At 53.0% G+C, this 27655-nt stretch overlaps 15 protein-coding genes across 15 annotated transcripts; 9 read left to right on the forward strand and 6 right to left on the reverse strand.

Moving 5' to 3' along the window:
* Positions 1-116: 116 nt before the first annotated feature.
* CCOS01_10998 (DASH complex subunit Dam1) lies at positions 117-989 on the forward strand (the record flags this gene model as incomplete). The annotated part of the gene is made up of 4 exons (XM_060459151.1): positions 117-449; positions 520-586; positions 650-707; positions 773-989. 4 exons carry the CDS (start codon positions 117-119, stop codon positions 987-989), a joined length of 675 nt encoding a protein of 224 aa, XP_060309883.1.
* A 238-nt stretch (positions 990-1227) lies between these two features.
* CCOS01_10999 (zinc finger protein) lies at positions 1228-1756 on the reverse strand (the record flags this gene model as incomplete). Its single annotated transcript, XM_060459152.1, has 3 exons — positions 1228-1363; positions 1453-1632; positions 1707-1756. The coding sequence occupies 3 exons, from the start codon at positions 1754-1756 to the stop codon at positions 1228-1230; spliced, it is 366 nt and encodes a 121-aa protein (XP_060309884.1).
* Positions 1757-2238: 482 nt separating this feature from the next.
* On the forward strand, positions 2239-4309 carry CCOS01_11000 (uncharacterized protein; the record flags this gene model as incomplete). Its single annotated transcript, XM_060459153.1, has 4 exons — positions 2239-2254; positions 2335-2584; positions 2653-3766; positions 3830-4309. 4 exons carry the CDS (start codon positions 2239-2241, stop codon positions 4307-4309), a joined length of 1860 nt encoding a protein of 619 aa, XP_060309885.1.
* Positions 4310-4720: 411 nt separating this feature from the next.
* Positions 4721-5990, reverse strand: CCOS01_11001 (PCI domain-containing protein; the record flags this gene model as incomplete). Its single annotated transcript, XM_060459154.1, has 3 exons — positions 4721-5362; positions 5429-5664; positions 5723-5990. The coding sequence occupies 3 exons, from the start codon at positions 5988-5990 to the stop codon at positions 4721-4723; spliced, it is 1146 nt and encodes a 381-aa protein (XP_060309886.1).
* Positions 5991-6537: 547 nt separating this feature from the next.
* On the forward strand, positions 6538-8052 carry CCOS01_11002 (NADH-ubiquinone oxidoreductase 40 kDa subunit; the record flags this gene model as incomplete). The annotated part of the gene is made up of 8 exons (XM_060459155.1): positions 6538-6665; positions 6725-6738; positions 6795-6857; positions 6913-7007; positions 7069-7160; positions 7215-7515; positions 7566-7901; positions 7957-8052. 8 exons carry the CDS (start codon positions 6538-6540, stop codon positions 8050-8052), a joined length of 1125 nt encoding a protein of 374 aa, XP_060309887.1.
* A 435-nt stretch (positions 8053-8487) lies between these two features.
* On the forward strand, positions 8488-9576 carry CCOS01_11003 (uncharacterized protein; the record flags this gene model as incomplete). Its single annotated transcript, XM_060459156.1, has 5 exons — positions 8488-8519; positions 8620-8788; positions 8901-9017; positions 9082-9271; positions 9347-9576. 5 exons carry the CDS (start codon positions 8488-8490, stop codon positions 9574-9576), a joined length of 738 nt encoding a protein of 245 aa, XP_060309888.1.
* A 441-nt stretch (positions 9577-10017) lies between these two features.
* CCOS01_11004 (ubiquitin carboxyl-terminal hydrolase) lies at positions 10018-11923 on the reverse strand (the record flags this gene model as incomplete). The annotated part of the gene is made up of 6 exons (XM_060459157.1): positions 10018-10154; positions 10208-10403; positions 10460-11247; positions 11366-11476; positions 11527-11763; positions 11839-11923. 6 exons carry the CDS (start codon positions 11921-11923, stop codon positions 10018-10020), a joined length of 1554 nt encoding a protein of 517 aa, XP_060309889.1.
* Positions 11924-11951: 28 nt separating this feature from the next.
* On the reverse strand, positions 11952-12509 carry CCOS01_11005 (uncharacterized protein; the record flags this gene model as incomplete). The annotated part of the gene is made up of 2 exons (XM_060459158.1): positions 11952-12160; positions 12254-12509. The coding sequence occupies 2 exons, from the start codon at positions 12507-12509 to the stop codon at positions 11952-11954; spliced, it is 465 nt and encodes a 154-aa protein (XP_060309890.1).
* A 672-nt stretch (positions 12510-13181) lies between these two features.
* CCOS01_11006 (metallo-beta-lactamase superfamily protein) lies at positions 13182-14039 on the forward strand (the record flags this gene model as incomplete). The annotated part of the gene is made up of 1 exon (XM_060459159.1): positions 13182-14039. One exon carries the CDS (start codon positions 13182-13184, stop codon positions 14037-14039), a length of 858 nt encoding a protein of 285 aa, XP_060309891.1.
* Positions 14040-15074: 1035 nt separating this feature from the next.
* CCOS01_11007 (uncharacterized protein) lies at positions 15075-15392 on the forward strand (the record flags this gene model as incomplete). The annotated part of the gene is made up of 1 exon (XM_060459160.1): positions 15075-15392. One exon carries the CDS (start codon positions 15075-15077, stop codon positions 15390-15392), a length of 318 nt encoding a protein of 105 aa, XP_060309892.1.
* Positions 15393-18391: 2999 nt separating this feature from the next.
* Positions 18392-20476, forward strand: CCOS01_11008 (uncharacterized protein; the record flags this gene model as incomplete). The annotated part of the gene is made up of 6 exons (XM_060459161.1): positions 18392-18644; positions 18701-19386; positions 19439-19552; positions 19614-19805; positions 19863-20249; positions 20306-20476. The coding sequence occupies 6 exons, from the start codon at positions 18392-18394 to the stop codon at positions 20474-20476; spliced, it is 1803 nt and encodes a 600-aa protein (XP_060309893.1).
* Positions 20477-21321: 845 nt separating this feature from the next.
* Positions 21322-21651, reverse strand: CCOS01_11009 (uncharacterized protein; the record flags this gene model as incomplete). Its single annotated transcript, XM_060459162.1, has 1 exon — positions 21322-21651. One exon carries the CDS (start codon positions 21649-21651, stop codon positions 21322-21324), a length of 330 nt encoding a protein of 109 aa, XP_060309894.1.
* Positions 21652-22835: 1184 nt separating this feature from the next.
* On the forward strand, positions 22836-23093 carry CCOS01_11010 (uncharacterized protein; the record flags this gene model as incomplete). The annotated part of the gene is made up of 1 exon (XM_060459163.1): positions 22836-23093. The coding sequence occupies one exon, from the start codon at positions 22836-22838 to the stop codon at positions 23091-23093; it is 258 nt and encodes an 85-aa protein (XP_060309895.1).
* A 1111-nt stretch (positions 23094-24204) lies between these two features.
* Positions 24205-24778, forward strand: CCOS01_11011 (CFEM domain-containing protein; the record flags this gene model as incomplete). The annotated part of the gene is made up of 4 exons (XM_060459164.1): positions 24205-24285; positions 24416-24486; positions 24556-24618; positions 24721-24778. The coding sequence occupies 4 exons, from the start codon at positions 24205-24207 to the stop codon at positions 24776-24778; spliced, it is 273 nt and encodes a 90-aa protein (XP_060309896.1).
* Positions 24779-26045: 1267 nt separating this feature from the next.
* On the reverse strand, positions 26046-27628 carry CCOS01_11012 (uncharacterized protein; the record flags this gene model as incomplete). Its single annotated transcript, XM_060459165.1, has 3 exons — positions 26046-26691; positions 26743-27209; positions 27269-27628. 3 exons carry the CDS (start codon positions 27626-27628, stop codon positions 26046-26048), a joined length of 1473 nt encoding a protein of 490 aa, XP_060309897.1.
* Between the last annotated feature and the right edge of the window lie 27 nt (positions 27629-27655).

A 27655-nucleotide genomic window follows, 5' to 3' on the forward strand; every position in this document is an offset into this window, starting at 1 on the left:
CGCGTTACACCGACAGCTGCCATCGACACCGAAGAATCTGACGACGTCTCTCTCGCCGAGTTCCCAACGCAAAGTATTGCACACAGTACATCTCAATTCCACTTCCACTACCCATCATGGCAGATTACAACGCCCACGAGAAGCGATCCGGCTCGCGCACGCGCAACTCCCGTCCGACAACCCCCATGCGCCCGACCACGCCTCTGCGCCCTTCTTCGCGATCCTCCTTTCGCGAGTCCGCCAGAGATAGTGTTCACGGCGGCGGCGAGTCGTTTCCCCTCAACACCTTTGAGCCCGCCTTTGCTGAGCTCTCGGATGCCATGGCCGACCTTGAGGCCAATATGATGCACTTCCAACTGATGCACGAGAGTCTGGCGCGCTTCAGCGAATCTTTTGCGAGTTTCATGTACGGCCTGAACATGAATGCCTTTTGCGTCGATTTCCAAGAGGTGCGATTGTTCCATCAGCTATCTTTTGTCGCACTAGCCAATGCTGATCTTACCTCATTATCCTCTCTAGGGCCCTGTTCCCGAGTCCTTCAAGAGGGCGAAGCTGCAGGAAGAGATGAACGCAGCCGCAGGATCAGGTACGAGCCCTTACACAATCTCTGGTGTAACCTTGATGGTATTTCTAACATGCACATTCACAGGCATTCCTCGCGCATTTGAAAAGCCTAGCACTGATTTTGATGGCGAGACGACTTTTATGTACTGATCCATACCCTAGATTCCTACGTTGGAGGCTTCGCAAGCATCCTGCTAATCACTTACAGGACCACTGACGTTTCGTTCGTTGAAAACCCGCCCGCCTCCTCCAAGCCAACCCCGAAATACAAGACCCCCAGCACAGCTACTAGAGGTTCCCGTGTGCCGGCACCTTCTACACGTGGAGGCACAACGCGTGGTCGCGCGGGAGGCCGCGGAGGCTCCGAGACAACGAGAGGCCGGGGTACCGGGATCGTCAGACCACGCGGCCGTGGCATCCGGTGAAAGTGCTACAACAGATGCCCGCTGTAGAACCTCACTGGTGGCATCATCGCCGCCGCCGCTTGCTTGCCTTGAGCCCCGAGCCATCGCAAGCTGGATCTCAACTTCCCGACCACGGCCCTTCAGGGCACAGTAAAGAGAAAGGGGGGATGGCAATTCCAGTACATTATGTCGTGAAAGGGTATCATCTAGCGTCTACTCTTGAGCCACGGTAGACTTGTGGGCAGGAGGCAAGCGCATCTCAGGTCTCCATCTCAATCTCCTGGTCGAGGGCCTTCTCGGGTCCTCCCTTGTTGGGACCTTTGTCGTCTGTTCGAATGCCGACGACGGCCTCTGCCTCTTTCTGGGTATACGGTTCCTCTTTCAACTGCTTGACCCTGGAAATGACTAGGTTAGCGGGGCCGCAACAGACGAGAGCACATATAGGCCAAGCGGAGGCATGAAAGTGTAGTAGGAGACGACGAACCTGCGCTTGTGAGGCTTTCCCTTACGGTGGCCTACGAGGCTGACTTCGGTCTCGAACCACTTGGCGCATTCGATGCAATAATGCTGACCCAGTCCTGGAAGATCCTCCTTTGCTTTTGATCCCGTGAAACGTTGGAGATGGCGCGGCGAGCGCAGATCGGCCTTGATCTGGTCGACATCCCTATAGTATGCTTTGTTAGGAACCGAAAGACGACCTATAGTTTTTCTTCGGTTTGCTCCTGCAAAATCCCTTACCTTGTCTTCCTTCGTGTCTTGGTCAAAGTTTTCTTGTTGGTGACGCCCATTTTTCTGGTTCGCCGTGTACGACGAGAGAAAGCGCTTATGGTCCGTAAGGTGTCGCAGTTGCGTCGGGAATCGATTGGAGAGGGTGGCAGAATCCCAAAATTGAGACTCGAGATGGCGATGGCGGGGCAGAATTCTGGTGGTGAGCCGCAGAAAAGTTGCTTCACCGCTCACAAAAGACGGGGATTAGTGCCTCCGTGGTACCGAATCCACTAAAAAGTCCAGGTAGCACTTGGCGGGCAGAGTCGCCCGAAGCTTGAGCTAAACTCGGGGATGGAACGCGAGGGGACGCGCCCGGATAAATGAATATATGGGGACTCCTGTCACTTGTACCTCCAACACAGCTCCGCCTCCATCCCCGGGACGCCCTTACAACCCATCTTTAAAGATGACGGTTGTCCTTTCGCAAAGTCACCGCACAGCACAGACGAACTAATTGTGCGATTGTGCAGCTCTCGGGAGCTGCAGAACAACAGCCTCCGTTATGTCGCGACTAATTTGTGAGAACAAACAAGAGAACCCCTTGATCCCCCTCTACTCTTACCCCTGTTGTAGCTGACTTGACATCGCATCTGTCCAGCTTCGGCACTGTCGTTGCGTCGCGATCCGCGCATCCTCAAGCTCCCGCCCTACATCTCGCTCGCATGCATTCTTGGTGGGATCGCATGGCTATTTCTCTTGCCTTTAAACGACTATTCACGACGAACCTACATTTCCGAGAATGCGCTGCTTCCGGGTCAAGTGCACACGTATTTCGGTGGAAGTGATCAGCATGTGCTGAGGGCGTATAAGCATGAGGTCAACTCGGTTAGGGACAAGTCAAATTACGAGTATGGTGCACCGCAATTGTATCCTTACGGCTGCTTTACGATTTGGGCTAACCACTGAAACATGATAGAATCAATGATAAGCTCGAGGGCATCCTCAAGAGCGTTGGTTTGAAGGTCGGCCGCCAAAACTACACATACGAATCCGCCGGCGACGTATACACCGGAGAGAACATCTACGCCATTCTTCAAGCTCCTCGAGGCGATGCCACGGAGGCTATTGTGCTCATCGCAGCCTGGAAAACGGTCGACGACAAGTTCAACCAGAACGGCCTGCCACTGGCGCTGACACTGGCGAGGTACTTCAAGCGGTGGTCCCTCTGGTCCAAGGATATCATCCTCGTCATTCCTCCTGACAGTAGAACGGGCACTCAGGCATGGGTCGACGCATACCACGACTCGCACGACTCTTCCAGGGTGAACTCGCTTCCACTCAAGTCTGGCGCTTTGCAGGGCGCCATCGCCATCGACTATCCGCAGGAAGACCGTTTCGAGTCCATCCATATCATCTACGACGGCATCAACGGCCAGCTCCCCAACTTGGATCTCATCAACTCCGTCGTTAATATCGCAGGTGGACAGATGGGCATGGGCACTGCCATTCAGGAGATGTGGTCGCACTCCGACAAGTACCGGGACCGACTCCTCACGATGCTTCGTGGCATGTTGAACCAGGGGCTCGGCCACGCCTCTGGTCCGCATAGCAGCTTCATCCCTTACCACGTGGATGCCGTAACTTTGCAACCATTCGGTGAAGGGTGGCATGATGAAATGGGAATGGGCCGCCTTGTCGAAGGAACTTTCCGCAGCTTGAACAACCTGCTTGAGCACCTCCACCAGAGCTTCTTCTTCTACCTACTCATGCAGAAGGAGAGGTTTGTGAGCATTGGCACGTACCTGCCAAGTGCCATGATCCTAGCCGCCAGCTTCACCATAACTGCGATCTCTCTCTGGGTGAAGAGTGGCCACCAGGATCAGCCGTCAGCTGCGCCCAACTCGGTGGTAAAATCCGAGAAGGAGGGCACTGCGTCTATGGAGGTACTCGAAACCGCAAAGGAAACGAACACGTCGTCACCTTCTGTTCCCGCCGTTGAACGTGATCTGTTTCTTCCTCTGGGTCTCGTTGCCGTCTGTCAATTTCTCGGTGTCGTGCCATTGTACATCTTCAATCATATGCCTGCAAACGTAAGCTCTCCTTCCCATTCTCGGCTCAACCAAGATTCAAATGCTCACTTTACAACCCCACAGATGCTCGCTAGCGCATACACAGCATTCGCCCTCGCCAACTGTGCCCTGCCCTTCTTCATCTCCTCGCTCCTGAAATCCACGTACAACCCTACGGTCCAGCAATACCAGCTGATCAAGTCCTTCTCCCTCCTCCTGCTCGGCATGTTTCTCTCAGCTCTGGCGACCCTCAACTTCTCTCTCGCCTTCCTTGTCGGTGTCATGGCCAGCCCGCTGTCCTTCATGCGGCCGTGGCCAAACCACGCGGCCGTTCGCTGGGCCTGCGCAGCTTTTCTCCAATTCGCCTCCCCGACGGCGGCGCTGTACTCTGTCTCGTCGTACTTTGGTATCAGTATCGGCGAGGTCCTCAAGGAAGCGGCTTTCGGTTGGGATGTCTGGGGCATGTATACACCTGTCATTATCTGGGGCGTGTGGTGGCCTGCATGGCTCATGGGATCCGTCATTGTGCTGGGACAACCTACAGCCAAGTCAAAGAGTGCATGATATAAGATACTAATAGATAGTCTATTGAGACAGTGAGAGTATCTACTGATACTGTGTACTAATACCATGTAAACGATATTGAGAACCGCCCGAGCAGCCAGCAAAGGTAGAATATAAAGACAAATAAGATACTAATAGTGTTGGTCACGTAGTCTGTATGACAGCATGATTCCTGGCGGAGCTTAAGGAACGACAATTACCAAAAACGTTTTGAGCTTTTAGAATTATCGCATCGGGAAAAGGGGCAATAGCATTGTCATCAAAATCATTACGGCCCTTTTTTGGAGGCCGAATTCCATTCCTCTTCTAAGTCTAGTGGTGTACACTGGTCTCCCCGTCCGCCACCGTAGACCTTTATTACAGGCATAGTTTTTCCTTTCCGCCCATAACCCTGGTATCCTCTGCTGTCCACTAAGCTGCCCACACGTCGCCGCCGGCGGTCTCGATCCAGTTACCAAGCTGGTTGACTTGCGAGTCCCAGTCGAGCAGCCGCTGGCGCATGTTGCCAATCTGCTTCATATCAAGCACCTTGGGCTGGACCCAAGTGATGTGCGCCACCTCGTCGACCTGGTCAATGTTGCCGCGCAGCAGACCCAGGCTGAGGGCCTTCATGATGAGGTGCTCGATCTCGTTGGGACGAACCTTAGTCTCCTGAGCGATATCGGCGAAGGACATGGCACGGTCGTGGGGCGGCCGGCGGAAGACGGCCTCGGTGAGGGACGCGAGGTAGATCTTCTGGCGGAGGTGGCCGGCGTTCTCGGCGAGCAAAGGCTTGGCCCGCATGCGGGCCGAGAGAGCCTCGAAGCCCTGTAGGTCGCCGCGGTTGAAGGCGAAGAGGAGGTCGCGGAACCACTCGTCCTGCGTGCCTTTGAGGGCGTCGAGGACGGGGTGCAACAGCAGCTCACCAAAGTTGTAGATGGTGTCGGAGACTAATGCGGCGATGCTGAGGTGCAGCGCTCTCCTGTGTCGCTCCTGGGGTGTGAGGGAGTTGATGTCGATGCAGGCGAGGTAGAGAAGGGCGTTGCGGTAGTAGGCTGCGAATTCCATCTTGCGCTGAATTTGGAAACCACATCAGCAAATGTCCTGTACTTGCTTGGGGAAGGTGGGCGAAGTGCTTACCTGGTAGTAGTTGGCATTCGCATCATAGAACGCTGCGTGGACAATCGTCTCGACGGAGTCGAAGCTGTCCAGTATTCTCTCGGCTGTGTCGAGGTCCTTGCGGGCGCCATCCATATCCTCCAGATCCAGCTTTACTCTGGCAACAGCGACGGAAGCGTATACCAAAGCATCCTGTGAGTTCTCGTTGTCTACCTTCTTCGCGACTCCTTGGAGGAATGTGAGGCGCTCCTCATCATCTATAGCGACCCCGTCAGTTTCATGCCCTCTCCTAACTCCTGTGTGGCTAAGCCTTACCGGAGCATTCGGTGGCAGCCTTCAATGCCAAGTCGACAAGCTTAAGCTGGTTGATCTTATCCGCAAACTTGAGAATGAAGACCTTGTAGAAGGAGAGTCGCTGGGGCTTGCTGCCCGGGTGACTGAAGAACTGGCCGAGGGCATCGGTGAGCTGGTGCCAGAGTTTCCTCTCCCAGTAGTTTTCGAACTCCAGAACGAGGTGCTGAAGTTCCTCAGGGGCCTCGTCGCGCTGCTCCGCCAGGAAGTCGGGAATTGCGTCGGCGCTCATCTTGGTGGGAGGTCTCGGTCGGTGGGTGTGTGAGCTTCGGAGGGGTTCAGGATGACGACAGAATCGTTGAAGAAAGACCAGATGGCAGTTCTTTCCTCAGATTGCAGCTTCAGGGGCAGAGGGATTGAGGCTCAGGGGCGGACTTTCGTCGTGGAAAATGCCGGGGAGTTCGTCTGGTAGTTGTGTGAATGGTGTTGATGAATGCAAGCAACAGCAGCTGTTAGTAGCAGCTCCGGAGGGGCGATGCACATAACGCGGCTAGCCAGCAGCCTGGTCAGTCAGCTAAGGTACAGAGGTACGTAGCGCAGCACCGATTCGGATGCTTCTGGACAGGACCCACTCCCGGATAGGATAACCAATAGTTGTTTTTCCGATCCTATGACCATGCAATGGGCCGTGCACCTGCTTCCACGTGACCTGCTCACCTTCCGTCCGGGATTCTGGATGAAGCTCGCGACTTTGGAGCTTTCGGCCGGTCAAGAAGCGTTCAGTTGCGAGTCAATTGAGGGGCCACCGCACTTATTTGTTGCAGCCTCGATATCCGAAAATGGCCTCCTTTCAAACCGCCGTGCGGTCGACCCAGAAGGTCGCGCACAATGCCTTGAGAAGCAGGCCCATCTCCGATATTGCCATCACCCGTACAGGCAAACCCATCCTGCGAACCCAGGGCGGAAGGTAGGCATGCCAATCAATTGCGTTTCTATAGGACGTTGCTGACTCGATTCTGAATACAGACACTCTCTTGGTGGTATGAACCGATCGAACGAATTGATCACGGGACGTTTGTCTAAGGTTGAATTACAGGACACACTGCGACGGTTTTCGGCGCAACGGGACAGGTTGGACGATACATCGTGAACAGGCTCGGTACGACGATACACATACGACGAACTTTTACTGCAATACTGATCGATTCCAATAGCTCGCCAAGGATGCACCGTTATCGTCCCTTTCCGTGAGGAGATGGCCAAGCGCCACTTGAAGGTCTCTGGTGACCTTGGCCGAGTCGTCTTCCTTGTACGGTCTCCCTTCCGATGCGGCGGACTGAAGTCTAGGAAGACTAATGAGATGGCTATAGGAGTACGACCTCTACAACACCCAATCGATCGAAGAGAGCGTTAGACATTCCGATGTTGTCTACAACCTGGTCGGCCGTGACTACCCCACCAAGTAGGTCTATGAAGCGAGGGGCATTTGAAGATCGATGGCTAAGAAAACGCCTAGGAACTACTCCCTCGAGGATGTCCATGTCGAGGGAACTGAGCGGATAGCTGAGGCTGTTGCCAAGTACGATGTCGATCGCTTTATCCACGTCTCCAGTTACAACGCCAACCTCGAGTCAACATCCGAGTTCTTCCGCACCAAGGCCCGTGGCGAGCAAGTCGCTCGCAGCATCTACCCCGAGACCACCATTGTGCGGCCGGCGCCCGTCTTCGGTTTCGAAGACAACCTCCTTCTGAAGCTCGCTAACGTCATGAACCTCTTCACTGCCAACAACATGCAAGAGAGATTCAGGCCCGTCCACGTAAGCTCTGCGTAATGATGCCTACCTTGCGTAAGACCTAACAATTGCAGTCCATCGACGTTGGCCAGGCTCTCGAGGTCATGCTCTACGACGACAGCACAGCAGGTCAGACCTACGAGCTTTACGGCCCCAAGGAATACTCGATGGCCGAGATTGCCGAGTTTGCCGACCGTGAGATTTTCAAGAAGCGCCGCCACATCAACCTCCCCAAGGCTGTCCTCAAGCCTATCGCCGGTCTCCTGAACAAGTACCTCTGGTGGCACACCATGTCTGCCGACGAAGTTGAGCGTGAATTCATTGACCAGGACATCGACGAGACCGCCAAGACATTCAAGGACCTCGGCATCGAGCCCGGTGACATTAGCAAGTTCACATACCATTACCTGGTAAGGACGCCCGTGATTTTCTCTATCAGAGTAACGTGTATTGACTTCCTTATAGCAAGGTTTCCGCAGTGCCAACTTCTACGACCTACCCCCTGCAACAGAGAAGGAGAAGAAGGAGGAGCGCAAGTACCTGCACGTTCTTGACGAGTAAGCCTGGGTTTCATTTGTTGGAGGGATTTGATTCTGGGCAAGCAAGTCGTTTAGAGTGTATATAAGTAGTCAGCTAGACAGAGTTGCAAAAGTCGAGGAATCCATGTACAGTTTGAACAGCATCTCTCAAATGTGCGAACTTTCTACAATGTGGTTTTTGCTCCGTGGTGTTGGCATCAGTTGGTATGTCTGCAATGTCAAAGCTGATTCGTTGATACAGTGTAGTTTCTGACAGTTCAAACTGGGTCCTTGACACAGACTTAGCAGTCCTTTCACCTCACGTTGCGACTCAGTTTTCCTCTTACATTTTAACCCTCTTGGTCACTGCAGTCGTTATCATAAAACTTTGTTCGTTCGCGGCTGGCTCACATGCAGACTTTCTCTTTTCCCTTTGCTCACCAAACTCACTAAAACTTTTCGTCAAAACACAGTCAAGATGAGCATCTCAGACAGCGAGGACGAGCCTCTGTAAGCCAGCTCCAAAGAACCGAAAAATTCGAACTATCCCCGTCTCCACCGGACAAGTGGCACAGTATTGACTAACACTTCTTCTTCTTTGCGCCGACAGTGCTCTCTCTTCGCACGCGTTGGCGGCGCTGGCCGAATTCAAGGCCGAGGAGGATGCCCGTTTGAAAGAGTTTGAGAGGCTCCAGGAACTAGCGGAGGCGAATGCGGCCAGGAAGGCACCGATATCCATGGCGGCGTTCATGGAGGACTGGAATAAGTCGCAATTTTGGGTAAGGAGGAACCTTCATCAGCACGCAGAAAAGCAATGCGCTTTTTTCCAAGGGTTTCTGGAAAAGAGGAAGCACAAAATTCTGACTTGAGATTTTGTTTTTGTTCCCTTAGTATTCTGACGAGACGGCGGGTTTCTTGGCGAGGCAACTCCTCGAGGGCGCTGATGCGGATACCACGATTGCGATTGTGTCTGCGCCCAGTGTATTTGTTGCTCTGCATAATATCCTGGTAAGAGCACCGCTATAAGGGGCGATTCGCCATGTCTTTGGACGATAAATTGACTACTCTGCAGACTACGCGAGACGAGAGCGAGGCCCGGCCAAAGGTCTTTTTGCTGGAACACGACAACCGCTTCAACGTCTTCCCTGAGTTCGTCTTTTACGACTTTGCGCAGCCCTTCAAGCTCCCGAGTGAGCTCAAGGGTGTCGTAGACCGCTTCGTCATCGACCCGCCATTCCTCAGTGAGGACTGCCAGACCAAGAGTAAGCTTAACCCCCTCCTCCCGGGATTCAAGTAGAAGAAAGAACGCCTCCATGCTAAAGTCCTTTGATCTCCAGCCGCCATGTCGGTCCGGTGGATGATGAAGCCGGATGTCGCCGAAAAGGGCCGCGTCATCGTCAGCACTGGCGAGCGCATGGCTGAGTTGGTGAACAGGGTATACAAGCCCCTCGGTGTCAGAACCGTCACATATGAGCCGAGCCACGAGCGAGGGCTCAGCAACGAGTTTTGGTGTTACGCAAACTTTGAGTGCAAAGACTGGACGTGGCGGGAGGCGGCTTCGAGTTGAAAAAAGGGGGAACAGATCCTTAGAAAGTAGACCGAGGCAACGCGACCCTCCTCACATGGGGTGGCGAGCTCATGATGATAGGCCTGCCCTCTTGCCCTGACGGGGCCCGATTTGGCACATATTTCTGGTTTGCGAGATTTCAATAGAAAGTACATACGCTTGATCGCTGTTCTATACAATGATGGCTCCTTAGGATTGCCATCCAAAATGCGGATTTTGTTGTTCGCCTTTGCCAAAGGGCCCAAGACGATGCATTACCCACGTTTATTTCCAACGCCGACAAGATGCTTGATCCTCCGTCGCCCCCCGCCTTCGCCATTCCAAAGCGCCCCTTTTCCACATACTTTCGGCGGGCCACCGTCTTGACCTCGTTTGACCTGGTGGCATTACTGTTTTACACTGCTAGGCGTGATACGTTTCGTTCTCTCTCGAGGTATGAGGTTACGAGAGTGAACGAATAATGTAGAAGAGCAGATAGGGTTGAGCACTCATGACGTCTGACTTTGACGCCATTTCAACCTTGTGGTCGTTGAACTTGAACCACTGGTCGCCTACTCGGCAGTAGGATACATAATGGCCTAGGTACTCAGTCAGTAACAGCGTCAAATTGGTTCGTCATGTGTCAACTGACCCGTGTCGATCTCGCCCACGTGGACCACCACACTAAGGAGGTCGTACGTGCAAGATCTTCCGAGGTCAAAGGCATCTTTGGAGTCCGCGCCTCTACCTCTGGTAGTATATGGCAGCATGTTGAGCTGAAGGGGGAAGTTAACCACCGTCTCGATCTTTGATGCGCGGTCATGGCGGCCCTGCTTGTACTCAAATCGCTAGTAATGATTGTTAGCTGGCGACAAGGGCACCGTAATCATGCGGCTAGACATACCTTGAGCTGTATCGCGAGCACATTTGGCAGCCGCTTAATGCTGGTGGCTCTCTTGGCCTGCTGCATCGAGCTGCAGTTGTGGCACCGATACTCGCACTTGTCTGACTTGACGTATTCCTCATCCAAGCACTCCTGCAGAGTCAGGCTGGGCACCTTCTGGCCTCCCTTCTTTCTCCTATGAGAGAGGTTCTCCAGTCCGAGACTGAGGTCCAGGAAGGATTGAACCGCGTTGGTGACGCCTCCGCAGTTCTGGCAAGTAGTGCCAGTCTGGAGCTTGCCGTAGAATGTCTGGTGGATGATGCAATTACATGTATGCTCGCTTCCAGTCTCAGGACGCTTGCCATCTCCATTGCGCTCATGCAGCTCCTCGGCGAGGAATTGGAAGAACTCATGGGCATCCTGCTCCTTGGTGGTGACGAGGTTCTCAAACGCCTTCTTCTCCGAGATCCAGAATCCAGACAGAATACTAGCCGCCGTGAATCCATTAGTATTCTCAACAGCATAGAAGTCCTGGAACATGTCGTCCATGGCACAGCTGAGGCAGTTTGTCAGCTGGCAATCGGTGCTCTGATGGCCGTCGCTTAGATAGAAGTTGCGCAGGAGGGGGTTGTGGAGGAAGCTCTGCAGCACCACATTCTGGTAGCATGTTGCTCCGGCATTGTAGATTCCGCGCAGACCATTGGCTTTGCAAGAGGCAGTGGTGGTGTTGTTGGATATAAAGCCTGGGTTGCTTGCAGAACTGTCCTTTACGCCATCTGAGAACATCTCATCGTGCTTTCTCTTACGGTCTAGAAGATCAATTAGCATGTTGATCAGGCAGCTAGGAGCCAAAGCTGGGCGGTACAACAATGCAGGTTGTAGTTTGAGGTACGAGGGGGACGCCTCTCATGGGTAAAGACAACTTACTGGAAAAAGTTCCTGTTCCCATCTTACGAACTCGAAGCTCCTCGAGAGTGGGGTCCCAAACTAGGTCATCACAGATCTGGCAGTAGAGGGCACCACTCCTTGAGTCGACATCTAAACTTTGTTAGGAAATTCACATTTGCTTTCGGTGACGGGCCACGTACAGAAGCGATGCTGCTTCTTTGTGCCGTGCTTGAGACGATCATCCTCATTGACAATGGCGGAGCATTGTAGACAGAGGTAGTTGGATGTGAGAGACGTCATGACCTGGCCGTCAGAGTTCTTGAATGTTTGCGGCACAACAGGCGTCTGCTCAAAGATGTTCTTGAGGATCATCTTGTAGTGGTGGACACATTGGGTAATACCCTCTGTGGACTGGGTGAACAGCCGCTGGATGTGTTCTGTTTGTATCCTGTCAGCCTGACTCTGGCCCATTTTCCTGCCGCCGCAGCAAGTCACAATCGGGGTCTACTGACCGCAGCCAAAGACTGGTGTGCCAGGGAGGGGCGATTTGACCTTGGCGGTCTTTGGGGACATCGGCGTCGTTGGTCGAGCAGACATTTTGGATGTTGTGGATGGTGTTGTTTAATTAATCGGTCGGTCGTCCTGCTCTTTCGCCTATTTGCTCTTGCCTTGAAGCACCTGGAAAGCAAAATACTTGGGATTTTCCTATTGCGCAAAAAAGGCCGAGGCAAAATGTGATCCAAAACCGAAAAGATAAGTTCGTGATTCCGACGATGGGCAAGGAAGGCGTCGTGGATTGGTAACGGCCGGAGTCGGGCCAGCGCAACAATACTACTGGAAATCCACCGTTAGCCGCGAGTTTGTCGCAATACAATGGGTCAATTGGTAAGACAAGAGACGGAAACATAAAGTGAGAGTAGGATTTACCGGCTAGAAAAGCCGAGCCAGTGAAGCTGAGCAAAGTAGAGGATGTTTGGATTGTCGGAAGGAGCGATTTCGCGCTGTGGTGAAGCTCCCCAGAGAGTGGGCGGGTGGGCGAGCTTTGGTGGATGGCGCAAGCCGAAGATCGAGAAGGTCCGCGCGGGCTGTCGCTTCCAGTCCCAGTCGCAGCTGTGGACGAGGCAAAATTTGGTGGTGCAGAAGGAAAACAGAACCAAAGGCTCCAGACTGCGACAGATTTCATGCGCAAAGAGCAAAGTGATTCAGGATCGTCGGGAGGGCACAGTTCCCAAAAGGCCTTACAAACAATCCCTGGAAGTTGCAAATGTTGGAGCTGGCACTGGGTGCACAGACGGGTAGATTCCGTGGCGCCAGCGGCCAACAGGCAGTAAATCCAGGTCTTATCGGCACCTGATCGGGTTGTTTCTTATCGATAACAGCTTTTGGTTATCCGCCTGCCGAAAGTCCCCCTATGCCCCTGAATTCCCACAGGACCTCGGGGGCACTTTTCGGTGGGTCCAGAGAAGGACCCTCCCGTCGCAACGCGGCAACAGTGAGGTCACTGTCACTGGTGAAATTCTATATGAAGACATTGCTGAGGTAAGCCGCTTACAAGAGCCATCATCAAAGTGCCTGTCGGCGCATTTGGTTCAACCTCGGTATCTTCACTGCCCCTCCATTGCGTCTTCACGTACATGGAGCACCAACTTATCCTCTATTCGCCAGATTGAATGCCCAGCGTCACGTCGCGGCTAATTCTCTGTCGCATACCTGAAGGAACATGCGGGGTCTTGTGTCCAGCGTGCTTTCCCCATGTAATCGCAACGCTGGTTTGTGACTAAGACGGCCAATTTACTCAACTACAACCGGGACTAGACATATTGCCCGTCTGAGTCGTACCAAGAACAACAACACGATGGCTTCACAACTAGTATCGCTACCCGAGGTCGAGCGTCTCAGCCCAGCCTGTATTCGCATTCTGGGAGGCAACCCTGGAAAGTTTACGCTGCAGGGCACCAACACGTATCTCGTCGGCACAGGCAGCCGCCGTATACTCATCGACACAGGCGAGGGCAAGCCGTCGTGGATCGCCGCAGTCAAGTCAACCCTCGAGCAGGAAAAGGCGACGGTGGAGAAGGTACTGATCACTCACTGGCATCATGATCACACGGGCGGCATCCAGCAGCTGCTAGAGCTGTCTCCGAGCTCAGAGGTCTTCAAGAACCAACCCGAGGAGGGCCAGTCAGACATTTCGGACGGCCAAAAGTTTGTTGTCGACGGTGTCAGCCTTACCGCTGTCTTCACTCCGGGGCATACCGTCGACCACATGGCCTTCGTCTTGGAGGAGGAGGACGCCATGTTCACGGCGGATAACGTCTTGGGCCAGGGTACCGCAGTATTCGAGGACTTGACCGTCTACCTCAACAGTCTCGAGAGAATGCAGAGCCTGTTCAAGGGAAGGGCGTATCCGGGTCACGGGCCCGTGGTTGACAACGGCCCGTCCAAGATTCAAGACTACATCAACCACAGGAAGGCTCGAGAGGAGCAGGTCATTCGTACGCTAAGGACGGCGAGGCAAGGCTCTAGTATCGAGGGCGATCCCTACGCCTGGACGGTCATGGAGCTTGTCAAAGTCATTTACGCTGACGTTCCTGAGGAGCTGCATATCCCGGCGAGCGGTGGAGTCATACAGATCTTGGGAAAGCTCGAAAAAGAAAACAAGGTGGTCCAGAGTGATGAGAGATGGAAGTTGAAAGATCGATCTGCGTTATAATTCGTCCAGATGATGAAACGGGGCAGAGGTGTTGGCGGACCTTGGTCGGAGCCTCGGATCCGAAGACGGCAGATTTGACGCCGTGATATGTCATACTTAAGTAGGAGGAAAGTGGGGATGGACCTCATGGCTTTGAGGACTACGCATATCATAGAAACCAGACGATCCCGCAATGAGGGTATGAATGTGCTGAGCGTATAATGCAATACACTATACGTCTACAATAGCTTCGAGTTTGCCATAGTCAGCCGGCGATTGGAAGAATCGCGTAGCTTAGATGGGCCATGTGCATCGCGATGGCTCTGCGGCAAGGTTACACAGCGCAATGAGACCGCCGGAAGGTTCGGACAAGTCGAATCTCGTGACGGCGCGGGACGTACGATGAAAGTGGGGCGCCACCTGGAAGGCTAGAAACAGCGGTCGCGGTCTACATCTCTCCAAGGATTCTCTTCTTCTTGGTAGCATCGAAACGGATGCGCTGTTCCGATATCTTGTGACGCAAGCTCAACGCAGCAGAGGTTGAGGGCGGTGTGGTGCAGTAGTTGACATGGAATAGACTAGAGCATTGCGGGTGATATGTCACAATCTCACCTTATCGAATGTTAGAATGTCAGAGAAAACTGGTGCGGCGGTATGTCTTTGTATGTCCAGCTCACCTCAAGCTGTTATACTGGGTGTTGTAGTCGGAAGGGTGACCGAGATATCCGCCCTTCGACTGCAGATGTGACTCGATCAATATTATTTTACAATTGCATAGAAGCTGATGTTCCTTCGATATTATCGAGAAACAGCGTCATCATCCATATCAAGCAGAGTAGCCTCAAAAACTTCCTACGAATTTTGCGATGCCCCGTGATCGATGCGGGTCGGACTCCGACTTGACTCCGGAGCCACCGACCGCAAGCCGCGGGAAAAGAGGGGCCTTCGCTTATGATGTCTCGCAGTGCTTCAACAATCAGGTCCGGTCGGCCATGAGAGGTACCCAAGGTACTTCAGGTAGGTACATCAAAGGTACAACGTACCCGCCAGTCTGTCATGTGGAGCCAAGAAGGAGAGCGGGATCGTGGGTTTGACGGGCGGATCGAAGGCAAGGATGCGCACGTACGGATTTCTTATGTGGATTTGGCCAGGTGGTGGGCGGATGGGTTGTGGATTTCCTGCTTGCATCCATCCATGTGGATTTTTCCTCTCTTCTTGGTGGAGTTGGGCGAACTAGTTGTTCATGAGGCTGCTTTAATTTTTCCTTTTGCTGACTTATCCTCTACTTGTTGGCTTCTAGGTGCCATCCCATTTGTAATACGGTCACTATATGGCGTACGGCGACGTTGTCCCCCCCCAAGTTTCTGTAGGTGATGAATCAAAGTGAATCATCTGGGCCGGCGTCTGTTGACGTGGGGTATGGCTCATTGCAGGTTTCGGTCAACCGCTCAAGTTGAACATACTCAGGCCAAGGGCATGGCGCAGAGAGAAGCAGGAGAAGTCATTGGCTCCCTTGAGGTTAGGCCATTAAGAGAAGTAGAGCAAAGTCTGATTGCAGAATGCAAGCAGGCAGCAGAATAGAAGTTACAGGGAAACAAGCTCAACATCATCAATATAGGAATTCAGAAGTTCAGAAGTTTCACGACCCCATGGCCGGGCGGTCTACGGGGGTTACGGGACGTGAGACACGCCGTAACGTACTCCGTACATGGCCTGTTCGTACGGAGCTTTCGTGTATCCTCCGTGTCCGCAAATGTTACTCGTCTTGGCGCCGCGTTGGCAGAGGCTCGGCCGCCCGCCGGGCGTCGTTCAACTTCCAACTCGGGGTGAGAAAAAATACACAGCCTTCAGGCCTCTAGATGATGTTGCAGTGATAGCAGAGCTGGGCGTCAGAAGGATTTGACGCAGGGCTTATTCCCAACGGACGGAGGTTCGGAAGCGCGGCCAACACTTTGGTTTCGTTCTTTTGTTCTTACGTTCTGGATTACCTAGACATTTCATGTCGGTACTTCGCGCTTCCCGCATCGGCCGGCACTGGGGGTCCTGCACGTCTTCGTTCTGCTTATTAACAAAACATTTTCTCTGCCCTATGAGATTTTAGCTCGTGGCCGGGCCCCTTCTCAGTCTCTGCTTACCGCACCCATCGGTGGAGTGGGAACGACGCACACCACACCACAACCTCCACGGAAGTTACACTACAGATCGACGCAGGCAAGGCAGGGCAGGGATAGGTAGGTGATGCGACGGAGTTATGGGATGGCGATAGGTAGCTCGCCCGTCTCCCCCGTGTGACTCAACTCCCATGCCTAGACGGAAGTGTTCACAGGTCTTCGGGTCTCTGAAGGGCGCCACGTTCATGTAAGAATCTGACATGGTGGGACACACCACTAGCAATGTTGGTCCGTAGCAAAGTTGACTTACAAATTCAATGAGCCCTTCTTTAGTACCATGGGTGGGCAGCAAAGACAGCCTCGCACATCTGACGACGACGCTTGAGTGGCTGCGGCGAGCACCACGAATCGACGCGCGTGTTATTGACGGCTTGGTGGTCAGATACCATCTCGCAGGGCGTTTGAGGCCTGAGGTAAGGAGAGAAAACGGCACTCGGCTGCTGCGATCTTGGCGATAAGGTTGTTTTGTTTGGTGTTGGTCTGTTGCTCCGTAGTCGCTACCTTACCCACTCACCCCCCTGGTTCCCTAGTCCCCGTTGATCCCGGGAGAGTTACACATAGCTGCATGGTCACGGATTCCATGTTCAAGGGAGTACATCTCGATGCTGGAAGTTGCCCTCTCTTCTCTTCCTCATGAGGCTGACATGTTAAGCCAGTGGCGCATTATGTATATTGATGAGATCCAGCCACTCACTCACCAGGAACGAGAGTCTCACTTTGATGTCACGATTGGGGACGTTTAATGGATGAGCTTGAATGACTAAGCGTGTAAGTAGTGTGAGTGAGCTAACGGATGAGTGAGAGTACGGATTCCAACTGCTCCCAGGAATACCCTCTCTTTCTCAAGGCAGGTAAGGTGTGTACTTACCTCACCTTACGGTCCTTACCTAGCTTGTCTGGCCGTCTAGGTCTGCACGCTACTGCACTCATCGCAACCTTCTTCTCTCCAATGAGGTGGTAATGAAAAATTCTGGCAGGGTCTCATGGCGTCACTGCCGCGAAGTCCGCTGGAGTAAGGCAGCTGGTCTGGTAAGCTGGTGCAGGAAAGCTCCCCGCACCCCCGCTAGATTCCCAGGATGTGTAGTGCTTGCCCCACCAGCATCACTAACGGCGCAGAGGAAAGAAGGCAAGGTATGTACATAGAATCTCAGGGAATGAAGCTCTCGCGCCTTCCATGTCGTCCACATGTCACCCCTTCAAGCTGCTTACACTACCTACTGTGTATTCCCTTCCTCTCACCTCCATCCATTGTTCAACGTGCTCACACCGGCCAGCTCCCGTAGCTTCGGGTCGGCGGGCGGGTACATTTCTCGAGTACCTCCGCCAGCGAGCCAAGGTGGGTGACATGTCACTACCTAAGGTACCGTTCCCATCCCGCACAGCTCTTGGCTTAACTCCTCCCTCCGGTCACTGGATGATGCTGAACTTGGCCGGACCCTCGCTCGTGGATGCCTTCGGAACCTTCGGAGTCGGTCTTTGCACATTTTTTGACCTTGTCACCACTTACACACACGCTGTTGAGCATACTTGCTGCTGCCACTCGCCTCGCGTCTACCACGGTCGGTGACTTCTTTCTCGCGGCCGCCGCCGCCTTACCTTACATGGGGTGGGCAGGATGACTTCCAGGAAACCTGCCTGGACAACATGTGCGATACACCATCGGTACTTTCTTGCACCATCCCATAAGGAACGGTGGAGATGGGGAATGCGCATGGGTATGACCTGACTTCTGGCTGCCCGGTCTCAAGGTACTCAAAGTCCGGCCATGTCATCGTCTTGTACCGACGCCAGCTCCAAGAAGCTATCCTTGGGCTATCCTTCACCGTGGCTTTGTACCTCACTTACACCTCTAGACAAGAATCTTGTCGCAAAAGGACTTCTCTCGGTCTCCGCTACGGTGCTGGCGCCGGTGCGACGTCTCTACTTCTCTCTTCGCTAGACCCCACTCTGCTTGTTGTTTAATAAAGGCGACCCGACCTCGCTCTCGCTCATAGAGTCTTCTCAATAATTTTGAAGCTTACCCTCCTGCTCTCTGTCCTTGCGTACGAAGCTGCGAAGAGGCGCCAGATAGACCTCTTGCCGACTCTACCGTACCTTGTCTAAATAGACCCGGGGAAAGGTCGAGTTCCTCTTTGCGACATAGCCGAATCTTCCTCTTCTCCTCTTGCGACAACGGATAGCTTAGTCGCAAAAGGGCCCTTGATGAAATTGTCAGCTAGCCAAATCACCACGGTGGTGGTACTGGGCATTGCGCCCTTGGCTATTGCCCATGGCGCTCACGAAGCCGGCGCCGACGCCATGGAGATGGACATGGGCATGGCACAAGGCGCAGACGAGTCAAAAGCCGAATCCAAAAGCTATCCTCCAACATACTTTGCGCTCGCCGACCATGCCGGAATAATGTACGCACACATTGGACTTATGGTGCTCGCCTGGGTATTTGTTCTGCCAATTGGTAAGTTTGACGAGCTCTGGCCAGTAATCCTACGCCGACTTACACGCGATTCGCAGCTGTGATGCTTTCCATTGCTCGCTCTAGATATACACTTGCGCTGCAATTTGTTTTCATGGCCGTCAATGCGCTTGGAGTTCTCCTGGGAACAATCTACAATGCCAGCACGCCTGATCTCTACCCCAACAATGCGCACCACAAACTGGGCTGGCTGGTGACTTGGGTTCTCTTGGCGCAGGTCCTGATCGGCCTTGTTGGAAGAGTTGCTGGCGCTTTGAGGCACGACAGGCGCGGAACATCCGACAGTAACCAATACCAGTCATTCATTCCAGTAACTGCGGCTGCTATGGCAGAGCACCACCGCGTTAACAGCTCTCGATATGCTAGCGAGTATCGCCTGTCCAACGACAGCGGGCAGGGCACCGAGCCTTGTACCGAATCGCTCCGGAGTCATTCCCGCTCCTCATCGTCCAATGAGGTGTCCCCGCGCAACTCCGACGCCTACCTAAAGGAGTACGCCGAAGAAGAGGACGATATTGAAGATGGCCTTCCCATGCCCATGCCGAGTAACAGGGACGAGAACACCAGTGCCAACCCCAGGTCGACGATTGCAAGAGTAGCGGGGAAGATTCCTTCGCGCGTGTTGAAGGGCTTGGTCTTTTTCTACAACTCAATCGATAGACTTATCTTGCCGCTGGGGTTTGTCACCTTGTGCCTAGGTATTGTGACCTACGGGCGGTTCTTTGTAAGCAATACACGAACGAGCTTACTGGAGTTACAAAGCTAACCATGCACAGGAGGGCAACGGCATCTTCAGCGGTTTGGCGCATTGGGTCAAGGGCGGCATTTTCTGTTGGCTTGGCTTGTTGACCCTTGGTCGATGGACCGGCAGCTTTGGTGAACTCGGATGGGTAAGTCAACGGTGCTTTGCCGGCCGTGTTCGGAATCAGTTTGCTGACTTTGCTCCGGCAGGCGTGGAATGTTCGGCCGAAGCGTGCCGACGGCAAGTGGCGGCCCTCGGCCGAGTTTGTCGAGAGCGCCCTCATTTTCGTCTACGGATCGACCAACATTTTCCTCGAGCATCTTGGAAACTGGGGAGGAGAATACAGCGCGCAGGATTTGGAGCACATCTCAATCACTGTTCTCTTCATTGGTGGTGGACTGGTAAGCCTCTTCTCGCCAGCATCGCGAGTCGCTCATTTGACTGACAAGTGAAAACAGGTTGGCATGCTTATCGAATCTAGTTGGGTTCGAGAGCTCTTGAACACATCAGTCATCAACGCTGCTTCTGAGCACTACCGCGACGAGGAAGAGCAGAAGAAGGACCTACAACCGCCAAAGCAATATGAGTTCTCCATTAACCCCATCCCAGCACTCGTCATCCTTCTCCTGGGCATTATGATGAGCTCGCACACGCAGCACTCTATGGTTTCGAGCATGATTCACAAGCAGTGGGGTAACCTCCTCACCGGCGCCTCTTTTGCTCGTGGGTTCTCGTATGTCATCATGTACCTGAAGCCCCCAAAGTCCATTCTCCCGTCTCGACCACCCACGGAGCTCCTTGCCTCATTTGGCCTGATTTCTGGTGGGATCATCTTCATGGCGAGCGTAAGTCCCCTTTCACCTACTTTTCTCCAAACGAGTAATAGCTTACAATTCCTCAGGCTAGCGACACAGTCGAAGGCATGGAGCACTACAATCTGGATGCCATGTTCATGTACACCGTGACCATGGGTCTTGTAGGCGTCTTGATGGCCTGGGTCATCATTGTGTTGGCCATCAAAGGCTGGGCTGTGCGCAAGGAGGCCGGCCGCCGGTCGTATCGGCTGCCCTGATTTATCGACGAATGATTAGACTTGGGTTGCTTGTGAACCGCATTGAGTAGTCAGAAGTGTTGGTGCGGAACGACGACGGTAATGACGCAGTAATGAATATGCGGTCGACAAGGGCATTAGACAGCGACGGCATGTGTGAAGCATGACTGAAGGCGTTTTCTTCTTCTTTTTTTCATTCTTAATCCTAGAGATACCCTTATGACAGCCTGGAGAGTTGAATGATTACTTGATTATCGTAACGAATTATAAACCCCCGTGATTTGAGACATAGTAGCAATGGGATATGTTGGGCATGAGACTCCTTTGTATTGGCCTTGCTACGGCCCCGTAGCTCATTACCGTTATCTATCTTCTGTGCCTGTACCAGACTTTCCTTCTCGAATGCCTTGAGGATATCTACCTTTTGACTCTGGGTTCCTCATAACTCCCCTTTGAGCTCCAGCGAGCCTTAATCCAAAATCCTTTTGACCCGAAGTTTCCTCAACCCCCGGAGGATGAGTATCTATCAAGCTGCCAGTGCAGCTTCAATGAAGGCTATTTGGAATGAAAATGCTCTTTTGTCCCGAAATTCCTTGATTGCCCTCCTGCCGCGTTGCCCGTTTCGCTCGCTCTCGTGTTATTACAGAACTTGAGGTCGGGCCTCGATACTGCGTAACGAATAGCGTATTCCTCGATGGCGGCTCAGTCGCGAGGCTCGGTAGAACACCCTGAGGAATGAGAACCCTCCTTGGCGGGCTGATGAATGAGCGTGTCGTTGAAAAGTCGCGCCCCTGTTGCCATGCGAAGGACGTTTTCCGCCTTCCAATTCCTTCACATCAAGGAACTAACCGCAGTGACCCCCCTCTTCAACCAGAAGTCGACTTCCTCTTCTTGGATTTTTCCTTTTTGTCCTTCTTCTCCTTCTTTTCCTTTTTTGGGGCAGCGTCCTCCTCGGCTGCCCCCACCATCTCTACATCCTCATCTACAGCAGCAGCAGCTGAAGCAGGCTTGACGACGCGCTCCTGGTCCCGGGCGGAGTAGAGCGCGGTGCCCTGCTGCAGGGCGTGAATCAGAAAGGGCAGCGACTCGGCCTTGAAGTCGTCGGCGGCGCGGACTTTGTCGAGATCTTCTGCGAATTCCTGGGTTGTGCGTTGGAGGTAGTAGGTTGTGAAGTCTTGGGATGTTGTGGTCGCCATGATGAGATACGGGTATAGGGATATGTGATGCTGGGCTTGTTCCGTTTTTCTTCTGCTTGCAGGAAGAGAAAGAAAATGTGCGTATGTGCGCGTGTGTAATGATTTTTGTTGTGAGATTTCAGTTGGGATGGGGTTGCTGTAAGTGAATTCTGAGATGAGATGACCTGTGAGATATTGGAAGTTTGAAAGTTTTGAAAGACAGTGTTAGGGCACAGTGTGCGGCTGAGATAACACCCACCTAAGCGCATACGAACCTTTCTGAAAGTCAATTCAAGCTAGACTTTTGGTTTAGTTCATGCAGTGTCTTATACTTTTATCTCTGATGAGTTTGAATGATAAAAGGAGAACGATAAAAGAACAGACCAGCCCATGTCAAAGATATCCAGTTTTGCGGATTTGTTTCTGCACTTTTCACGCACCGCCAAATGAGCTCTCTACCTAGACTGTCGTTTGGTGGCTCCAGGTATCCACATCCGATATGGTGTAGTGGCCAACATGATGCCCTCTCATTTCAGTGAGAGGTTAGGCATAGCCCCGAGTTCGATTCTCGGTTTCGGAACTTTTTGCCTTTTTCCCCCGATTAGCACGATTTACATTATATCTAACGTCCCAGTCTGGTTTTGACCTATTCATTGCTCATGACTTCATATTTTCGGCCTCATTGTATCTGCCATGCTGGAACTAAGTCATACGTGTATATTTGACAATCATTTTTTGCGTCAAAGTATTATTTCCGCTCTGTTCGGACTTTCCGAAAAGGCGCATCAGCTTAACCTCATTAAAAACAAGATATCATTCATTCACTTGCAGACAGTTCAAGCCGTCATTTGCCCCCCCAGCCCTTGCAATCGCAATCTCAGATGCCAAAGGCGGCATTGAAGTGCCGGCGCGGGGAAGCCCTGTCCAACTAGTGATGAATTCGACATTCCTCCGAGCTCTAAACAGCTTTCTTCGCCCCTTGTTTGTCCTCTACAGACGACTCATCTCAGCTTATTCGAAAATTGTATAGCGAGCAGCCAGTCGGCCCCATGGTCTAAAGTCACATTATCAGAAGCTATTTCAATCCGCCTCCTCTTAGAACGCCTCGCCTCGGCAAGCCACTTTCACTTAAATTATCAACTCACCACAGAGGCGCAGGCGGCGGCGGCGCCCCGAACTCCTCCCCTCCCCCGATGCTTCCCCCGATGCAGGAACTCGTCCTTGGCCACACCCTGACTGGCCTCCGAGTGCAACCTCGCAACACCCCCGGAATAACTTGGACTGAATACCACCCCTTTTCCCTCCCCGCCCGCCCCCGCAATCCCCGGATTTGCAGCAGTCCACAAGCAGGGTTTGGGGAGAGACCACCTCCCTATCCAAGTTCCTGGCAGAGCCGATCACCCAGCAACCGCTGCGCCGTGGTGTGCCTGGCCGAATTTTGGAGGGGGATCTCGAGACAGTGACGTGGGTGTTCTGCAGTTGTCTTAAGACGGAATAGACAATTACGTGAGATGAACCGCTCTCGTCCGCTCATCGCTTGCTGGCCATGCGGCTGGGAAGTGACGGATAGGCCTGTCTACTTACAAGCTTCCCCGCAACTTTAAGCCAATGTCACATCGGTCGAGATGCCTCCATGTCCGAGTTGGCCTTGTGATCGGCCGAAATTTTGCGGGCCAGAGCGGAGGGAGGAACTTGGGGAGGTTTGGGCATTATATGTGCTCGTGTTAATCGACTGGGTCTTGGCGTGATATGGTATGGGCTGAGGAGCTGTCCGCCGTTGCGAGTGAATACTCTAGGCGGAAGCGTATGTCGGAGCCGGTCAATGGCCCAAGGAAATGCCAGCGGAGGTTGTCTGCTACCACCCAGAGGTTCGTCTCATGCTTTGGTTCCATGAAGAAACGTCTAGTTGGACGTCTCTAAGCCCAACTTCGAGGGGGGTTCATCCTTGGTCTGATGTGATTCAAGTCAGCGTGATGCCCTCCACCACTCTTCAACCCCCTTGCTGAGGTAAACAGACATACGTACAGCCACATCATCTGAATCAAGTTTCCCAACCTCCAAACGTCTGTCTCCCCCGTGGGTTCTCCATCCGGCAAAGTCGCCGATGTTGACCAGTTCCCTTTGGGGGACGTGACATCCGTCTGGGGTTGCTTTCCAATGCCGCGATGAACCATCTTGGCGAAAGCCTCCTCGCTTGCCCTCAACGGCCAACCCCGCTTGGAGCTTCGTCCACCCTCGTTGTTTTTCTTCGGCATCATGTGAAATTTGGAGATGCACTTCTAACGGTAAGCAAGAGGAGAGACATCGAAAAATATGGGAAAGGAAGAATGCGGGTAGTAGTTTGCGGGGTAGAGGACCATGATGGGCTCCTGACGTTGGCAAGGTATCGATGCAATGTAGGTTGAAAGAGTAAAGGATAGTCAGACAAGAGCAGGGACGGAAAACGATCTATATAAACCCATCGTCATCCCCAGATGTCGTGATCAACCCTTCCAATTGCACAACATCACCAGCTCAGATCACTTACACTACCAAGCCCATATTCACCCGTCTCAAAACGACCAATCAGTCAACATGCAGTTCACCACCGTCGCCGTCGCCTTCTTCGCCAGCCTCGTCGCTGCCCAGGACCTTTCCACCCTCCCCGACTGCGCGGTATGAGACACCTCATCTCCTCCAGTGCCCCCTTCGTTTTGTCTACCTCAAGACAGATATATAGACAGACGACTCTTGGTGTTTCCAAGTTCGAACCATGTGGCTAACGAGAAGAACCTATGATATCCAGCGTCCCTGCTTCGTCGACAACTTCCCCATCTCCGGCTGCACTGACCAGACCGACTTCGCCTGCATCTGCGCGTGAGTTCTTGCCCCTGTTTGGAACCCCTTCACGAGCCCATTCACTAATATGTGCTGGATACCACCTAGTTCCTCCGCGTACAACAGCGCCGTGACCACCTGCGTCCTAGGTGCCTGCGAGCTTACCGACGCGTAAGTGGACATTCCATTCCTCTCTCTGCCTCTCTACGTCTCCATCTTCCCGAATGGAGGCAGGGATCAAGCGTTTCCGAATACTGACTCTTGGGCTCCTAGTCTTGCTGCCTCTTCCTGGGCTCAGGCCACCTGCGCCGCTGCTGGCGTTCCCATCTAGAGTGTGGAACTCGAACAAACTCCCACTTTCTGAAGCTAGCCACGGCTTCAATTCCGACTTGGAGGAGGTCATGAGTGGAAGGGAGATGGGGGAGGCAGGGGAGAAGTTTTTGTTGTGAAGTGTACATATTCAGTGTGTGGACCACAACTCCAACTTAGTACATATATGCGACGCAGAATGAGAAAAAACCATTGTTAGCAAATATCCGTTTCATTGATTGTGAGGCATGAAAAGCTGGATCTGAATGGCTGGTGTATCGAGGGTTGGGATTGGCAGGGGGAATGCCTTCATAGGCACGCAAAGGGGGATTGCTTTTCAACAAGCATCGTCCGTTGTAGTCGATGGCCGAGCGGTATGATTCTGGCTTTCGTTAGCTAGGGGTTGTACGTTGGCTCACGGTCCTACATAATGCCATGGATAGCTTGTTTTTTTTGGTCCTTTTTTTTTCGTTCATTGTGTATATTACCTCGTATTCACCATGATGTATCTAAACCCATACACTCACCACCCTTCTCAATCTCACACGCTATTTAGTTTCATCCGGCCAACTTATTTGGAAAATTGTTGTGAAAGAGAGACGGCGTTCTCGGGACTTCTTTTTTTGACTTCCTTGAAAATTGTGAGATTTGCTCAGGACCATGTTTATTCATGAGATGATGTAGTAACCTATGGCAGCTCATCGGGTCCTGAGGTGAGGAGAGGTATATCATCATGCTTGGATCTGGGATCCAGAAGGCCGGCACGCTGATGACAGCACCTTTGAGCACGTGCTTGGTCTTTCAACACGTCACGATCAAGGGAGATTGGTCGGTCTGCTCTGCTTGGTTATACGCGAAGTTGTCAATGTCTACAAGTGGGGAGAAACGGCTCTCGGTCTAGATAACTGCGAAACATTGCCCTCTTAGCGATGTCGTTGGTAAGATATGGACACTTGCCTAGAAGACGACAGAGGCCATACAGATACGGAGCCCAGTATATGACAGAGATTCACCCCATGTATCACGGACGAGCAGCATAAAGTGGAAAAATATTCAGATCACATTTAGTGCGGGAAGCGCCTGTTATCGACAGTGATCTAGAATATCTCGTCTGAAGCTTCGGCCGTCTAATGGAGACAGAAAAAAAAGCATAAAAAATGAGCACAAGCATGCTCTAGCGAAAGCAGAAGCCCCATGTGACGAACCCGTAAACGCCAGTCATTAAAAGCTGATGTAAAGCTTTCTAGGATTTCATTGTTGCTCCATATTTGCCAAAGACCAAGTCTTCCTCATCGACGTGAGTCAAGGCTCGGTCTCGACGAGTCGAGACTTGGCCGCATGGAGCTGCTGGAGCTCCTGCGACGGCGCGCTCGCTGCTCGCCCGGGTCCGACGGCCGCAGTCCCGACGACTTTGCAAACATGTTCAAGATGTCAGTCAGCGAGATGACACCGGTCAGACGGCCGGAAAGATGGGCGCCTGGCATGGCCGCGGCAGGTACAACGTGCGAAACCTGAGTCGGGAGAGGCGACTGAGGCGCGGAACCAATGCCCGGCACCAGCACTGACGACGTTGTGGGCGCCAACAAGGGAGTAGCCGGTGCGGACGGAGACGGAGACGCCGATTCAACAACCCACATGCGATGAGACTGGGTGGCCACCAGCTTTGCTACAGTGTGCGCCAGCGTCGAGTACGGGTTCACGTAAAAGACCGGGAAAGAGTCGCGGCCGTGCTCGACGCCGCGCTCGCCTAGGATGACAGAGATGAAGTGCATGCAGGATTGCTTGAGCAATGGCGCGTCGGCGGCATTCGTCAGATGCTTGACGTCTACGGTTGAGATGTTTCCAACAACATTGTGGCCATTGTCAATAACAGCCACACTCGTCAGACCCTCGGCGTTCATGAGCGCCAGGGCGTCTCCTAGAATGCTGTCGGAGCTACAAAGCATCAGTTCATGTCGCAAGCCAGCAAGAGGAGAGTGTTCTTACTTGACGGAGACGATTTGCTGCGTGCCGATGCCAAGATCGCGCAACAGGACAGGGTATAATCTGTCGATGGCGGGAAAATTGATGCCTTCGTTCCAGAAGAACTCAATGACCTTGAGCTGAGTGAGGATGCCAATTACGTCGCCCGAGGGGTTTGTGACCAGAACGCGGTGGATGCCGCTGCCAAACACTTCGATGGCCCGTTCCAGTGTCTCATCAAAGGGCAAGGTGATGAGTGACTCCTTGCGGCAAAGCGGCTGGATATCTCGTAGGGCTATACGGGCTCCCGTCTGGGCCTTGTTGACGATTTCGTCGTACAGGGGTACCTGCTCCTCGTCGGGCCTGGCGAGTCCTACAACTACAAGAAGATATGTGTTTAGGTCATTGTAGTCAAATGTTGAAACAGCGGTTTTGGACGATGCATCTTCTCGGATCAGAACGACGTTGGACGGGCTGTGTTTGACAAGAGTCTACCACAGCGTTAGTAAAAGATACAAAGCACTTGAACAAAATGGGAGGGAGAACGCACCATCGAGGCCTCCTCAACACTGGTGTCCAGAGTAACCCATCTGAAGTCATCTTGGGCAACGAGCTCGTTGACGGAGATATCGCGCCAGTCGCGGCCTGCAAAGCGCGGGTTCGAGTGCTTGTTGGCGGCAGGTGGATGGTTGAGGAGATCCTGTACAGCAGCTTGGGTGAAAGAGGGATGTCGCTGGGCGCGAGGCGAGCCAGGCGCATTTCTCAGATTTTCGGCGAAGCTCTGACGATGGGTGTGGACGTGGGTGGTCTTGTGCAGGCTCGTCTGGGAGGGAGTTCGCTGAGGGACAGCAGGAGGTGAGGTTATGATGGCTTCGTCATTGTGTGCCCCGGACGTCGGTGTTGCGTCCATGACTTAATTCAATCGGGAGATGTTGGT

This window comes from Colletotrichum costaricense, assembly GCF_030867565.1.
Source record: "Colletotrichum costaricense strain IMI 309622 chromosome Unknown Scaffold_12.1, whole genome shotgun sequence".
Lineage (NCBI taxonomy): Eukaryota > Fungi > Ascomycota > Sordariomycetes > Glomerellales > Glomerellaceae > Colletotrichum > Colletotrichum costaricense.